The sequence below is a fragment of the Triplophysa dalaica genome, chromosome 8, assembly GCF_015846415.1.
Source record: "Triplophysa dalaica isolate WHDGS20190420 chromosome 8, ASM1584641v1, whole genome shotgun sequence".
Lineage (NCBI taxonomy): Eukaryota > Metazoa > Chordata > Actinopteri > Cypriniformes > Nemacheilidae > Triplophysa > Triplophysa dalaica.
In genome coordinates, this window is record NC_079549.1 from 17263325 (window position 1) to 17280409 (window position 17085).

Genomic DNA, 17085 nt, shown 5'->3' on the forward strand with positions numbered 1-17085 from the left:
AAATACCAGATTTAGTATAGTGTTTATTTAAATATTTCTTAATTATTTAGATATTATAAAAAAAAATATTTTATTTTGATGCGCAATATGTCACATTATAATATCATTTGAAATTATTTTAATTTAAAAATAGACACTGACTTAATATAAGCTGCGTCTGACAGTACTGTCGCGGACATTCGACATTACGGTTATTTTACACCTGTGTGGCTTCATGGATTGGTTAATAAAATGGTAACGTTAGAGTTAATTTTCACCGTATTTGTCTCGTTTTTGTATTAGTTTTTAAAAAGACAACAAAACAATTGTTTGCCACGTTAATTCATTTCAACATTTGGTACAATTATTTAATATATATCAAATAAAGCACCACTGTCTATAACATTAATTTAATCTGGTTATTCTCAAAATCATGAAAAGAACTGTCAACAAGAACAAACACATGCGCATTCGTGGCATTAATTGACACTCTCCTCCATCTAATCAAAGCGGTCGTCGCGTGTTGTATCATGGGATATAGTAAGTGAACATCGAACGTACACTCAAAATCAGAGTGCATTGTGGGTAAAAAGGGTGAACGAATGTAGGGATTCAAGTAGTTCACTCAGGTTCAGACGCCACTAAATATAGCGAAAGTAAAAATCTCAATTCTGCACAGTGTCAGCACCCACCAGAGAGAAGCATTTGAAGACCGCACTTAGCATGATATTCGCAGTTTGTATGTACTAACAATGTTTCCAAGAACTATTTACTTATTGACCTTGTTTGAGCATTTGATTACGAAACGTGATGAAGCGCCATGACTATAGACGTGTAAACATGAACACAGACGGATTTTAGCTGTTCAATGAACATTGCTGGTGTGTAGTTTAAAGGGGTTGAATTCACTCACTATTACATAGTTTTTGTTGCCTGCCAACAGAACACACAAAAATATAACTTAAGAACCTATTCATAGAATATTGTTTTAATATAATACTATATACGATAGCTCAGAGAGTAGAGATGTGATGCAGAACTGAAGACCTTAGCTTGTCAGATACTACGTGATGACGTCGCTGATATGCAAATTAACGTGTGACGTCATCTGGTGACGTTTAGGCTTTAGGAGCTAAGCAACGGTAACATTTCTAAAGTTAATCAAATAAAGATATCGGGGAACCCCAATGCGGTGTTTTTTTGTCTAAACGTAAGTACAGATTAATTAATTTCTCATGAATATATAACGTTTGTACCGACGCCTAGAGACAGGTTTATGTTGACACGTCATAGGTCAAGGAGAATACGAGTCACATGACATTAACACAAGCGGATGCAGTACGCCTGAAATCTATTCTTACTACCTCCACACATACTATAAAGAACGTACTGTTTCAACGGTCAATAGGTAGGTACTACCTGTAAGGGATAGAGCTACCGCCGAGTTTATCTCATTTGTTGAAATTTGATGGCGAGATTTTGCACCATTTCTGAACGTAACGTTAGCGGTATTCCGTCTTGCCTAAACCTCGTGCCTGTTCTTCTCGGAGTAGCTGCTCTGTAACTCGGTCATTTCGTATTTTACCATATTTGATCTGAATGTTTTATTTTTGTTCCCAAAATTTTTATTTAAAAAACCTGCAGGATCGGCTGCAGCATGCCAGGACTGAATCATCGGTGCAGGTAACTTAAGCTAGATTCGCATGTTTTTTAATTCATCCAAATCCTCGATAAGACACAAATAAGTGAATAACATTTTATTGTGTTTGTGTGTATCCGTTTAGATCCGTAACGGCAATGCGTATTGTATACTAATCAAAACATTTCTTAATAAAACCGGGTACATTTCCTAGTTAAATGGTTAAAATATCATTTAAATCTCATTTGTTGTAATCGATCAGTTGGGGACAAACATTTTGTCTTTTTTTATGCACATAATTATTACGTTTTTTTACTATAAATTACAATCGTGTACTATTGTTTGCAATAAAGTTGACCAAAACTCGATGAAAAAAAATTGTCACTGTAGAAATAGTAAATATTGCAAATGAGCAAAACAGTATTGGATGCATTAACCCAAAATTCAATTACACTATAACAAATATGAAAACATATGACAAATAATACTTTAGTTACCGTTTTTAACATTCTCTAATTGTTTTTTATATTTCCATTTTCACAAACTGTATACAGTCGTTGCAACCAGTAACCAGTAATTAAAACTTAAAATAACTTTCAATGTTTGTGCTCTTGGAAATGGAGTTTACATTTATGCTTTTTATTTGCATTAAGGCTCATTTTGAGCACATGAGCACATGTCTTTCTGCGAATGATCATGAATTAAATGGTTGTCAGTGTTATTGCTATTGCTCAGACACATTTTTGTTTGTTTGTTTACTCCGCTGTGTACTTTCACGAACGTATGTGTGTATATTGTGACGACCGAAAATTATGTGCAAAACAATCCAGCTCCCTGGCCTGACACTGTTATGTAACACATACAAACAGTTTAACTTGAATTTAACACAAGTAGTTAATACCTTGAGTCTAGTCTTTTGATTTTCAACAATCACATTATTTGATCGTAGCGTTTGCTATTGTCAGCATCGATAAACTTCTACAAATCGTTGGCGTTCAGGCCATCAAGACCAAAGTGCTTTTTAACGCCTTGGTTTATATTGAAAGCTCATATGTAGTGTCTTTGTAGTCAGACATTGATCTGAGAACTAGTTCAAGCTGGCGACACTACACTGAATCCAGTGATTTCAGGTTTTGGGCGAAAATTGAACCCTCATTCCCCGTCGTGGTAAGATTTAGGAATACCGTGGGTGCTGTATTTTGTTTTGATAATTTGTTGACCAAATTTAAGGTTACAGGAGTAGTTTTGAGTTGACAATTTGCCATGTTTTGCATGAATGTTTTGCGATTATTGATAAAACAAAAGAAACAAGAGAACTGTTGGATGAAAAATAATAAAATGAAAAGAACCATAAAAAATATTGTTTGTATTTTCCTATTTTGTTCTATTCTGTTCTTATTTATAAGTGTGTGGTAATGGCCAGCCATGGACCAATGTAGTGCCGGTCAGGAGGATGACAGAGACGAACGGAAACCATGGATAAACACCTGTCCAAATATGTCCTTTACTTCGCCCTGTTGGCACTGTCAGGACTTGTATTACTGCTGTGGAATATCACCACAGTGGAAGTAGGTAGAAGTAACCTGTGTTTAAGCTTTTGACAGTCTTTCTGTAAGTTTCAAAGTTTTGTGTAATAAAACCTTGTCCTGTCCACCGTGCAGAACTGGAACTGTCAGACAGCATCTACTTTCTATCAGCTTCAAAACAACATACAGTCAGTCTTGAAGACCTCTGAAAGGTTGCTTCCTGTGGCATTGAACTACTCGTACTGTTCACGCTTTGGCCAGCAGCCCATCAAAGAGGAGGCCGTAGAGGAACGTTATCTTCTCAAATTCATCTCCTGGCCAGAGGCACCAGTTTTGGGACTTCCATTGCCTCAAAGCAGCGATCCTGCACAAAGCTATTTTATAATCCAAGACTCTTTGGATCTGCATGTTGGTGCGCAGCTGGTAGTAAAGGTGTATGTCAACAATTTTTTGGGTCAGCCTAAGAAACACGGAGGGGACTTCCTAGTAGCACGACTTCATACACCAGAACTGGGGGCAGGTGTAGTGGGGCTGGTACGCGACCACCGAAATGGAAGCTACACTGTGTTTTTTCGACTGCTTTGGCCCGGTGTGGTAACGGTGGAATTGACAATGGTGCACCCCAGTGAAGCTGTGATGGTCCTCAGGCGACTGAGAGAGGAACAGTCGGACCGAGTATTCTTCAAGAGCCTCTTCCGTTCCGGATATCTCTCGGAGACCACCGTTTGTAATTTGTGTCTGCCGGTTAAACAGCAACCGCTTTGTAACTACACAGACCCCCAGACCGGAGAACCTTGGTACTGTTATAAGCCCAAATTGTTGGATTGTGACACACGAATCAACCATTCAAAAGGAGGGTATAAAAAGTACCTGCTTAAGCTATATGAGTCACAGTACTTTCAAAGGTAAGTGAGAAATGTAACCTTTATTATATATATATATATATTATTATCAAGCATTATGCAAAGCTGGGTGAGTGTCTTGTCATCAATGTGTTGCCAATATGTTATTAATGATACAGTTCAGTGATCACAATGGAAACTTTATTCAATTTCATTTTTTTATTTTCACAATATTTATATCATTCACAAAAACATGAGAATTATTCAAACAGCACTGAATTTTCTCAGTTTTGTGTCATCTATATACGTATTGATTACTTTTTCTGTACTGTTTAAGTGACCTTTTTAGAAAAAAAACACAACATACAATGCAACATAAACAACAAATGATGCACGCAATTTAAGATTGCTTTTCAGTTATTCATATTCTGTTTTGTTCTAGTGATGTAAATATAAAAATTCCAATACGCGCTGCAGGGATAGAGAGTGTGACAGTTCTTCCTGCTGTCAAAAGTACTGTGACACGTGGAATCCCATACACATATGGTATGTATGTTATGTTATCACGTCGTCATACAAAGTTTCAGTTACCCTTATCCAACCACAATTCTAAGCGTTCTGTTTTAACAAATTTTTTGTATATACAAAATATTCTTAATGCGTCACCGTGATTTAAAAAAATGTGCTCTAGGCAATATAAGGTGTTATTTGTAAACGTGGGCAGTTGTGTGTATATATTTGCGGAAGCTTTGAATAAACTGGTTCTGTAGCATGGTTTTAATAGTAAAGAGGTTCTAAAATGTTTATTAAATCACCTCCTGTTCTGACCAGAAAAAATTGTTTCATTATTAAAAGATCATTGGCCCTGTTTCACAGACAATGCTTAAGGCTAGTCCCAGACTGAAATTAATATGTGACCTGTCTTAACTGAATATAACTTGCCAAGAAATATCTTAAAATATATCAGTGCTATTGTTTTGTCTCAAGAAGCACACCAGTGATGTATTCTTCTAAGGCATTTTTATAAAAGCGACTTAAATATCTTAAATCAACTAAGGCATAGTCCTGTCTTAAACTAAGCCGATTGTGAAACCGGGCCATAATGTTGACGTTGTACCTGTAGTACACTTAAGCTTTTTCTGTTTGCTTTCAGTAAAAACTAAAAAGAGACGACTTGAATATAATCCCTCTGGTTTCTACCTCCGGGGGTTATGGAGGCCTATGAATGGCGTTGTCATGCGTCAGTTTAATGACTCTTCTGCTATAACTCAATGTCTTCGAGGGAAGAATGTGTACATGTTTGGAGACTCCACTGTGCGACAGTGGTTCGAGTATCTTGTTGCCCGCGTCTCAGGTCAGCAATATTTTCTTTTAACCACACTCAAAGTTGCTGAAAGGGATTTTAGCCATTTGATTTTCGGCTTCCACCATTGTGCATTTTTCTGAGTAGGTTTTATGATAAAATATGAGCTTGAGTTTGGCTGTGTATTAGAGGGTGACATGGGAGTGGAGTTTCAAACCTCTCCCGTCCCAGCATGGGAAAGTGACGTCAATGCATATCCTATATTGTCTAGTGAGTGAGTGCACGGGGAAGCTGTCTTGTTATTTTTTAAGGTGATTTTGTTTCCCATGCCTCGAGATTCCCTTGACCGGCGGTAATCCTAATAAAATGTCAGCCTCTACTGTGTATGATTGATATAAAAAATCACTTCTATCACAAATAATCACTTTTTTATCTAATCTCTCTCTCTCATAAACACTACAGAGTTTAAGGAGCTCAATTTTCACAGCCCAAAAAATGTTGGTCCATACATGGCAGTGGACACCGACCACAACATCGTGTTGCGGTACAGCTGTCACGGTCCACCGATCCGGTTCACATCTGTTTCCTCAGCTGAACTGCACTACATCTCTAACGAGCTGGACAGTTTACGAGGGGGATCGGACACTGTGGTCATGATTAGCATCTGGTCACATTTCAGCACTTTCCCGGTACAGGTGTACATACGTCGGCTGAGACACATCCGCAGAGCAGTGATGCGGCTGGTAAACCGTGAACCAGCGACTTTGGTACTGATTCGCACAGCCAACCCCCAGGAATTGGACCCAGAGTCTAGCCTGTACAACAGCGACTGGTTCTCCCAACAGCTGGATGTGGTCCTGCGGGTTATGTTTAAAGGTCTAAATGTCCGTTTCGTGGATGCCTGGGAGATGACACTAGCCCACCACCACCCTCATCAGTTACACCCTCCACCTGCCATCATATCAAACATGGTTCACTTCATCCTGTCACACATCTGCCCGGTTAGGAAAAAGAGAAGGCGGGGTAAGCTAATCCAGGGCTAAATTTCTCTTGCAGATTTTGGGAAGTGCTTCTTGCTTCTGGCAAACAAGGCAGAATATAATATTTTGAGTTATGCAATAATATGGATTATTTTGAGCTATTGCCGTAGTTTTGGTCTTGCAAAAGAAACCGAACGCAGTGTAAAACGTCTGTTTTGGTATGTAATGTACATGTAGACACATTTGAGAGTTGTAGTTTTTAATTTGAGAGTATTCTTTATATGTATATGTGTGTGTATATACACATACATACACTCACATAAAGGATTATTAGGAACACCTGTTCAATTTTTCATTAATGTAATGTTGCAATTAATGTAATTATGGTGGTGGTGTAATGGTGTGGGGGATGTCTTCTTGGCACTCTTTAGGCCCCTTAGTGCCAATTGGGCATCGTTTAAATGCCACGGCCTACCTGAGCATTGTTTCTGACCATGTCCATCCCTTTATGACCACCATGTACCCATCCTCTGATGGCTACTTCCAGCAGGATAATGCACCATGTCACAAAGCTCGAATCATTTCAAATCGGTTTCTTGAACATGACAATGAGTTCACTGAACTAAAATGGCCCCCACAGACATCAGATCTCAACCAAATAGAGAATCTTTGGAATGTGGTGGAACGGGAGCTTTGTGCATCCCACAAATCTCCAACAACTGCAAGATGCTGCAAGATTGATTCACCTTGTTGAATCAATGCCACGTAGAATTAAGGCAGTTCTGAAGGCGAAAGGGGGTCAAACACAGTATGGTTTTCCTAATAATCCTTTAGGTGAGAGTATATATATATATATATATGTATATATGTATATGTATATTTATATATGTATGTATATATATATTTATAAAAAACGGTTTATACATTTAGATTGGGTCAGTTTTATCGGTACGCCTAAATGTCTACTCACGGTCAGGCAAGTCATTTTTATAAATTGTCGCACTGCGTAGAGTCTTGTGTTGGTTATGATATGCATCCTTAAAACATTATCATAAGGAAGCTTTTCAAGCACTTTTATGACGGTTAACGGATTGTGGCAGACCTCTTAATATAATAGCCCTTTTACTCTGCAACAAATGGATTTTAAATTGAAAGGATTCTGCACATTGAGTTACCAGGAAAAAGGCACAATTAAAAAATGGTAAGAGAGAGAGAGTTTAACAAAAGATTACGGTAAACACTAATCATTGTTCAAATTGTAAATGCAGATTACTTTATGGCTAGATAGTTTCACATCATCTCAAATTTAAAGGCAATAAGCAGATCAACATGGGATATGTGCACACAGAACTTGACATGGAGGTCGACAGAGTTGGAACGCACAATCATTCATACGTCCGGACATCTTTCACCTCTTGTGCTTTTGTTCTTAAATTTATTTTGCTTAACCTATTTTTCTTCATCTAACACCATGTTTCATCCATTCTGCAGATTTCCTCCCAAAGGCCAACTTCGAAAGTATCTCATGATTAAGAAATCCGAGCCATCAACACTAATTTACAGATGTATATGAAAAGCATCTTTACATAAAAAAACTGAAATTCCATATGTATAGAGAGAAATGATTAATAAATGGAGAGTGTGCTATGTAGAGTATTACAATATCTACTGTATGTGCAAAAGGAGATTTTTTCTTTGCCTTGCTAAACAAGTATTGCTTTGTTGTAATGCTGCATAAGCTTGTGGCTGTACAGCTAAATATGTACTCGCATGTCACTGTATGTTTGGAAGTTTGTTAATTTCAAACAACTATATTTGAAAACTTTTGCAGGTATTCTTTTAGATTCATTTTTCTTTGCAGATATCTCATTCTGTGTTTACCTCTGTGTCATGCAAAATATGTGATTATTATGTGAAAATGTGAAAATCGTGAATATGTGAAAATTATTATACTATATTGTTTTAAAATGCTATGTACAAAATAAGCAATTCACACTCTGAATAAGTGAGATCATTCAGATCTGTGATATTCTGAAAGCATTTTTGTTCACAATCAGTTTCATGTGCCTTATTTAACATGTTTTTAATTTAATTTGTCCACTCTGTTGAGTGATTTACAGAACAGTATTGACGGAATGTAGGAAATACTTGAGACTTTCAGCTTTCCTGTGGCTAAGTGGTTAGAGCATGGCACAAATAAATCCAAGGTTATGGGTTCGATTCCAGGGGATTGCACCTAGTCAGAAATAATTTAATGCAATGCAAGTCGCTTTGGATAAAAGCATCTGCCAAATGTGTAAATGTCTCACATTTGAATGAAATTTTATAGTCTCTTAATCTTGTATCTTAAATTTACATATCTAACACATTGTTAACACACTAATAACAAATTTATGTGTATTTATTTCAAGAAAATAAATCATTCTCAAGCATCTATCCTTTATTTTTTATCTGACTTTGATATACCAGTTTTTAAATACCAGGTTTTCTTCCAAAACCATGTTTAGGAAGCGCACAATTGAAGTAATTTTAACTTAACTTTGGGAGTCACAGTCCAGTCTTGGTGCAAAAGCGTATTTGTTTAGGGAAATATGTTTGACAGGTGCTCAACTTCCTGTCTGTAAGCAGACTCATCACCATCCTGGATGAGGCAAGGATCCTGGGCACTGCAGTCATTTGTGTACAGGGAGAAGAGTGTAGTTCACTTACTACATGAACATTAACAACTTATTTTAAACTCAATATCTGAGCTACTCAATATCAGAGCTGTATTTTCTCTAAAATAAATAAATACACAACATTTATAAATTGTGTATTTTTTGCACTGTTTTAAGATTGATATTTTCATATAAGACCCATCAAGGAGATGCATAGGCAACAGCTATTTTGTGTGTGATCAGGCAAGTTACAGTATAAATGACAATAACATTTCAATAAGTTTCTAAAGAATTCCGTTCACTTAAGAACGAGTCGAGTAATGTCGTAACCATCAAGGGGTAAAGATAACAAAATCTCCAATACAGTCTCATTGCAAGAAAATGAGACGCAGCACTTTTTTTAAAATTGTTTATTTAAAAGTAAATGTCCCTTCAAAATCTGCTTGAATATCTGAAAATAGAAATCCAATTGTGCGTTACTCAAAAGCAAAGCATATTTCTAAACACGGCATTAAACACACATATATCTTGCGTCTCCTTTCTCATTAAATAAAATAACAATGTCCAGTTTTCTGCTTGACAATACATTTAAAACAAAGATAAGCTTTGGCATAACACAACAGGGAAAAATTAATACAAAAAAACATCATAAAAGCACTCTATTTGCATGGTGGTCAACTGGATAACAACCCTACATGCCTAATTGAGGAAAAATCCCCTTTATGCAAACATTCAGTTTTGGCTGAACTGACACTCCCATGTAAGATTCACTGTAATAAGATAAGTAGGAGTGCTGAATTTCTGGAGTGGATAACTGGTTAAAAAGCAATTGCTAAAAAGAGCTATTATAAAAAGAAAGCCCGCTGGGGAAATGCATTATGGGAAAAATGAATGAACAGTGTTGGCTTTCAGCTCTTAGACCTGGGGCGCAGTGTAAACGGATGATTATGACCCAAGAAATAAGCCATGTGACTGATATGAGGCTGAACGTTGAATGATCTACACATCCTGGACATCCATGGCCTCTTTTGGCCAGCTGTATGAATCCAGGTTGAAGGAGTCGTAGTCAGAGTTGTAGACTTTGGATAAAACAAATGCTTCTTTATCTTTGGGTTCAGGGTACCAGGAAGCAGTGCCTTGCTTGTAGGCGTGGTCAACAATCTGAAAGAGAAAGAGTAGTTTTGGATTGAAAGTACGGGGGGAGTTTACAATACGGAAACTGATACTCACCTTAACAGCTATTTTAAAGGACACTTCTCTGATGGTTTTCAGAGGAGGGTACAGGCGACCCTCAGCCAGATGTTCCTCAGTAACCATGTCAGAAATAGCCTGAAAGAGAAAAAAACATGTATTATATAAGCTGTTAAAAGAAACTCATATGCACATTTACGCTACAAGCATCTTCACCTCTGCTGTGGTGAGGAAAATTTCGTCCGAGATGTGGCGCACTCCACAGGCGATGACTCCTAATGCTACACCGGGAAACACATAAGCGTTGTTTCCCTGACCAGGGTAGAAGGTGCGACCATCTGCCAAAGTCACCTTTGTAAAGGGGCTTCCACTGGCAAATATTCCTCTTCCCTGTAAGACAAAAACTGTTTTTTTTTTCATCTGTCACACACGTATGGGTATATTGCTGTGTGATTTTGATGCATATGAGGGAGTTTTACCTCAGTGAGCGTATAACATTGCTCTGCTGTGCACTCAGCTTTGCTTGTAGGATTGCTGAGGGCAAAAATGATTGGCCGTTCATTGTAAGCTGCCATGTTCTTGATGATTTTCTCAGTAAACGCACCACTTATAGCAGCCACACCTGTATATGGAATCACAGACACCAAACTTTAGAACTTTTAAAAATACGTTTTTTCATTTATTTATCCTCATGTCATTCACAAAAGCCCATGTCATACTCATGTCTTTCTTCTGCGAAACACAAAATAATATATTTTGAAGAACAATACTTGCCCATACGGACTTTTATTGTATGAACACAACATTTCTCAAAATATCTTTTTTGGTCTTCCACAAAAAAAAAAAAGAGTCATACCCAAGGACATGATAGTAAATAAATGATGACAGGATTTCAGTTTTTTAGTGAACCATTTCTTTAACATGCGCTTATGTAAAAGTAATAAAATAAGTCAATACTGCTCTCTAGTGGCCTAACTGCGTAAAAGTTTGCAAACGAAAACCACATTTGAATGGGGAAGTGAATTCAGTTTGTGTTTGTATTACACTGGCATAAATAACCAAACGGTTGTGCTAGGAACAGGGTTTAACTCTTACCAATGATAGCTGTGGGCTTCACGGTTTCCACTACTTCCTCCAGAGTCATTATGTGTGGATGATCCTGAGCAAATTCCTGCTTCTCGTGATTAATATGACTTCTACCCTAAAGGGCAAAGAAATACAAATGCAACTTTTAAAAACAATTTATTTGTTAAACTTAAGGGATTTTTGCTTTGACATTGTCATGTTGGAGGATAAAAAAACAGTTTGACAAAAAATAGCGTGTACGGAGGTGGGATGATTGTTACCTTAACAATCAGGCCTTTGGAATCCACCATCCAAATTCTTTTCACGGCCTCAGCATGTGGTATACCCTCCTTGGCCATGGCCATTATGAGTAAGTGAGCAATTCCCAAGGCAGCCTGGTCATGTGACAATCAATGGAGTAACCAAAAATCATATCAGTTTTATTGTTTGCTTTTCAGCACTTCAGACTTATCTAATACTTCTCATTACTAAGAACATGGGAAAATATTCTGATTAATTATAACTGGATTTTCCAAGTTTGTAAAAGGTTTTAATTGAATCTGCATTACCTCTCCTGCTCCTTGAAATACAAACTTATGGTCAGAAAGTTTGTTCTTTGTGATTTTTAGAGTAGAGAGGATCCCAGCCACAGCAACTGAAGCTGTGCCTAAAATGGAAGAAATTTGCTTTCAGTTTTAAGACTCAAATAATAAAAAAACAATTGCATCACGTGTGAAATAGTCATTAGATGATATGTCTGTGCTGACCTTTGCATTGTCATTTCTTATTATACGTGTGTATACTTACCCTGGATATCATCATTAAATGTGCAGAATCGGTTACGGTATTTATTGAGAATACGAAATGCATTGCTGTTGGCAAAATCTTCAAACTGAATCAGACAATTCATCCCGTACCTAAAACAAACACACACAAAAATTAACAATTTTGAAAATGTGTTTATTTTGCATGCCTGTATTTCACACCCCTAAATAACATACTTGTCAGTGACGGCTTGCATGAACTCATCAATGAGGTCATCATATTCTTTGCCCCTCACTCTTTTGTGCTTCAAACCAATGTACAAGGGATCATCCAAGAGGGTCTGACCAAAAACAGATTTTTTTTATTTAATAAGGTTAAATCATGTAAACATAACAGCAAACATTAAAGTCACACATTTTATATTACAATTATAATTTGTCTTATACCTGATTATCAGTGCCCACATCTAGCAGTACAGGCAGGCACTGCTGGGGTGGCACTCCTCCACAAGCTGTATACAGAGCCAGTTTGCCCACTGGGATGCCCATCCCATAACCTCCCAAGTCTCCTAATCCCAGGATTCTCTCTCCGTCCGTCACCACTATGGCCTTTTAATGCACAAATAATTCAGATCTATAACATTTAGTAGCACTGGATTACATAAAGATTGTTGTCCTCCACAAACCTTAATGTTCTCCTCCGGCCATGAGTTTAACATGCTGGCAATATGACCCTTGTCATGGATTGTGATAAACAGCCCTCTAGATAAAAACACAAATAATCATGTGAACTAATCAAAACTAAAATGAACTAATCAATTCACGCTACAAGTCTAAAGCTGGCTGCGGTGTTATTTTTTTAATGGTCCATCCATTTTTAATGATGTTATATAAAGGACCATTGTATGAACTTTTGTGGTGAGGTTGTGAATTGCAACCAACGGCTAACTCCACCCCTCCCTTTCGAAGCGCTACAGCGGCTGACAGAGGACTAAGATGTCACCCCGTTTTCGCTTCTTTCCCGATGGGGATAACGTATTCACGAAACACGCTCTGTAGAGCAGTTTGTCCGTTTAGGGCTACTGTAGAAACAACAAGGCCAATTCCATGCAAGGGGACCAGCGTTGTTGATAGAAATTTTGATAGATACAAGTCATTCTTAGGTAATAAAAACATAACGCTTCAATATGTGAGGTCTTTATACATCTCTGAAGACATAGTTATGTTGAATTTCTGTCAAAAAATACACATTGGACCTTTAAGGTGGAGTCTTTCAATGCTATACATGTACAATGAAAACAGGTTGGACTACTCTAGGTGTTTATAATGCACTTGCTTTAGCATTGCGCTGCGTAAACTAGTCAAACCAGGAACAGAGTGTGCAAACAGCTCACCTCGGTCTTCGGAAAGCCAGGCCGTACTGTTGGCAGGCCAGGCCCACAGTCGGAGTGTACACGATAGGCATAAATTCCTCAATGTCAGAGGTCAACACACGATAAAAAAGTTTTTCATTCCTGTCCTGCAGGGTCATCAGCAGTATGTATCTAAAGGGCGAGATTAGAAAGCAAAATTGGAGAGTACAAAATGTGCTTTTTGAATGCCTTAAATCGTGTATACACATTGCATTACATCTAAATCGAACCATAATATTTGTTTTAGCCGTGTCCTATCATACGACCCCTTAAGGCATTTGGATACGGTTAAGATGAGTAAAGCAGGACAGTTTTGATCAAAGTGTGTTTACTTGTCGAGAGCGCTGCTGCGTGTCTCGTAACTCTTCATGACTCGAAGCACTTGTACATCCTGAGACAGGAAACAGGGAGGAAGCAGGCCGTGGATACCCAGCTGTAACCTCTCTTCCAGAGTGAACGCCATGCCCTGTTAACATACAATATAACGCGGTTAACACCACGTGACAGCTGTTCATTCCAAAAAAAGACATCTCCGCTCATTCTACAGCCTGGTTTGAATATAAACGATCTCCCTGCTAACTCGGCCTGCCTCTGGGCAAGTTCCCAGCTTAGGGTGGGCATATCACATGCTAGGTCTATTTATTTCTGACCAATGGGAGGGATGCATGGCCACCCTCCCCTGTAAGATTCTCCACTCACTGTGTTTACGTCTTACAGTTTCCATCCATGATGGCCTCCATAGGCAAGTTTATAAAGTACTTTTATGGCCTGTAATACTTACTCATACTTAATCTCAGTTTATAAATGTTTGCAAATAGGACATAGATTGTGAAAGTAACATTCAAATAGGCAAATTTCTGCAACCCATCCAAAACTAAAAATGTTCAGTCCACATGGAACCCAACCTTAGAACATACATCATCCATTCCAACCTGAGGATATCACTAAGCTACATCTTCAAGTATGTTGCACGCAAAGATATTATTAAACTTACTGTACATACTCTCTTATCTGTGGGGACTTTGGCATTAAGGCATGCTATAAAATCATATTAAACAGAATATGATGACAACGCATTACCATTGTCACGTAGGGCGTGAATTTTGAACATCATTTTGGACAGAAATCAAACATTAAATGACTCTCCCCCTCCCAGCATCCACGTTTTGGACCTAACTGTGTTTACCTTGTTCAAGTGGGGGTTCCTGGTGATATCATAGCCTCGCTTTTTAGTGAAGACGACTTTGGAACTCTCGCCTGCATGACAGACCCTCACTGCCCCTACAAGAGCGGCTGGAAGACATGGTGGACCGGAAAAAACCCTGCATAGGGACAGCACACCTTTACCTGTGAGAGAGTTCATGATTCCTGCAATCAAAAGAAATCAGGTTTAAAGGCAGACTCCATGAAAATGTTTTTCTATGGTACCAAAACGCCATTTACTTCAGTCATCACATTAAAACATTAAAACTGTGTCATAAAAAGGACATAAAAACTAAGATGACAAAAATTAGTTTAGTTTATTATTTGAAAGCCAGTGAAAGGTTTAACCAGAAATGATCGTGGTTTTTATATTGAAAACTATTAGAAAACAAATCAGCATGAGTGCATTATGTATTGATGAATTATGCATTTACAAAAGTAACCATAATTGCCGCAAAAGCCATGGCAATTCGTGGTTGTATTGTTAAAGGGTGTCACGTTGCAACAAAGGAACAAATATGACTACAGCTATGTAAGTTCAGCAAGTTCGTCCCGTAAACAAGGCCTTTGGGTGGGACACAAATAGCTGCGACAAATGATCGGTAAACTCATAATGAATTGCAATGTGTAGATATTTATAAAGCTTTTCAAACTTTGCGTTCAAGGCCAACAGCACATTACGGATTTTAATAGTCATAGTTGTTGTTTTGTGTACGTACCTGAGAACAGCCCGACTCTGTGCTGATCTGTCCGCCGGCAGGTTCTGCTTCACTGGGTTAATACAAACGCTGGCCTGCTCCTACCTGTCTCACGGACGAGCGTTATCTGGGGATGAGGATGATGTTGCAATCGGTTGATACAAACGATCCAGGTTTGTATGACATTGCCACTTTCGCTGCCAAACGCTCTTGCTTTAAACCCTCCCCTTTTTTGTGTGAACGGGCCAATAGGGTGACGCGCTGCGAGTGACGGGGTGTACATATAAAAAGAAGATTTGAAGGCCTGTGTGCTGCACAGAGTAAGTAATACCAAGAAGCGAACCTCAATTGAACAAAGGTTCCATGCAATTCTCGTTCCCAGTAGCAGCCCTGAGTTTCCGCCATTTTGGAGTGAATGAGCTGCAGTGTTGGGTGTAACTAGTTACTAAGTAATTAGTTACTGTAATTTAATTACTTTTCCCTTGAAAAAGTAAAGTAAGGGATTACTCATATTTTTTCTGTAATTTAAATACATTTACTTTTGATGTAATTAAACTAAATACTTTATTAAATATATGCGTGTGCAATAGCGTAATTGACTTCAAAATTCAAAGTCTTACTTTAAAATATGTGCTTTATTGTATAATTCTCACATTTGTAATACTTTGGTCAGTTAATAATATTATTTGAATGAATTCAATAAGCCGTTTCATGTATATTCTTGAATCACTTTACTAATCAAGGTTGATGTAGGATATAGAAAGTAATTAGTAATGAGTAACTAAATACTTTTTGGACAGAGTAATTTGGACAGTAATCTAATTACACTTTTGAATATGTAATGAGTAACTAGTAATTAATTACTTTTTCAGAGTAACTTACCCAACAGTGATGAGCTGATTTGTTTGAAAAAAATAAAGCTGAAATCCAACCTGAATGATGAAAATACACAATGATAAATGATTTGCTCTCTAGAAAACATGTGAATTATCAAGTATTAGCATTTTAAACACGTTATACATACCAAGAAATTAAGGAAATGCTTCAGAATAATCGCTATTGTTGAACCATAAATGGGTGGTTGATGTATAAATCGTGTAATACGGTGACACATCAAACAAACTGTTCATGTTATATTTTATATTATAAACATTTATGTTTGTGATATAAAATATTATTAGAACGAATTTTCTTCATTGTTTTTCCTACATTTGAGCTGTCATACCATATGACTATTTTGTATATTTAGTCATATACCAAAATTTTAATGGAAAAAGTTAATTGTTCATAATTGTATTTTAATGGAAACCGATAGTATAGGGTTTCTATTGTTTTCTCAGCAATGCATCCTTGCAAAAAAAACTATAGAAAGCATCACAGAAATTCTAATGGTTACCTATACGAACCATTACCATAACCATTATAAAATACCTTATTGTAGGTTTGTTTTTGGATTTAACATTAATACCATTAAATCCATTATTATTCTTTTCAGTGTGGTTCTAGAAGATCATCATGTTTGTAGAGTTCTTTTGAGCACTATTCATTTCAGACATAGTGGAGTAATATTAACTAATAATAGTAAGTGAATGTGTAAAGTTGCATAAAATGAAAATAGCTCAATAAAGTAGGCTAAATGGTTGGATTCCACAACTGAAAACATAAAACAATGCAAAATTTACTGTAGGTGTCAAAAAACTACTCATGACTTAATTTGAGGATATTTCTATTGCGCTATTATTTATGTCTGTGCTATTGTCCAGCTGGCATTTTCACTCCAAAATGGCGGCCGCGCTACCGAAGCGCCACCTAGTGGCTCATTACCA

The 17085-nt window shown here is 37.4% G+C and overlaps 2 protein-coding genes across 4 annotated transcripts; one reads left to right on the plus strand and one right to left on the minus strand.

The window, feature by feature from the left end:
- The first annotated feature begins 1114 nt into the window (after positions 1-1114).
- On the plus strand, positions 1115-8703 carry nxpe3 (neurexophilin and PC-esterase domain family, member 3). 3 transcript variants are annotated; one of them, XM_056755451.1, is made up of 8 exons: positions 1276-1387; positions 1624-1662; positions 3025-3186; positions 3280-4049; positions 4429-4532; positions 5140-5340; positions 5752-6312; positions 7761-8703. In XM_056755451.1, the coding sequence occupies exons 3-8, from the start codon at positions 3094-3096 to the stop codon at positions 7796-7798; spliced, it is 1767 nt and encodes a 588-aa protein (XP_056611429.1). In that variant the 5' UTR covers positions 1276-1387; positions 1624-1662; positions 3025-3093; the 3' UTR covers positions 7799-8703. The 3 variants fall into 3 exon arrangements, with proteins under 3 accessions (XP_056611431.1, XP_056611429.1, XP_056611430.1); XM_056755453.1 differs by lacking the exons at positions 1276-1387; positions 1624-1662 and adding an exon at positions 1115-1189; XM_056755452.1 differs by lacking the exon at positions 1624-1662 and having other exon boundaries at positions 1290-1387.
- A 611-nt stretch (positions 8704-9314) lies between these two features.
- me3 (malic enzyme 3, NADP(+)-dependent, mitochondrial) lies at positions 9315-15479 on the minus strand. The gene is made up of 15 exons (XM_056754839.1): positions 15281-15479; positions 14545-14726; positions 13691-13824; positions 13341-13490; positions 12633-12708; positions 12394-12555; positions 12184-12287; positions 11990-12099; positions 11752-11849; positions 11464-11577; positions 11213-11318; positions 10597-10739; positions 10334-10507; positions 10157-10255; positions 9315-10087 (listed from the first exon to the last, which is right to left on the minus strand). Exons 2-15 carry the CDS (start codon positions 14719-14721, stop codon positions 9926-9928), a joined length of 1809 nt encoding a protein of 602 aa, XP_056610817.1. The 5' UTR covers positions 14722-14726; positions 15281-15479; the 3' UTR covers positions 9315-9925.
- Between the last annotated feature and the right edge of the window lie 1606 nt (positions 15480-17085).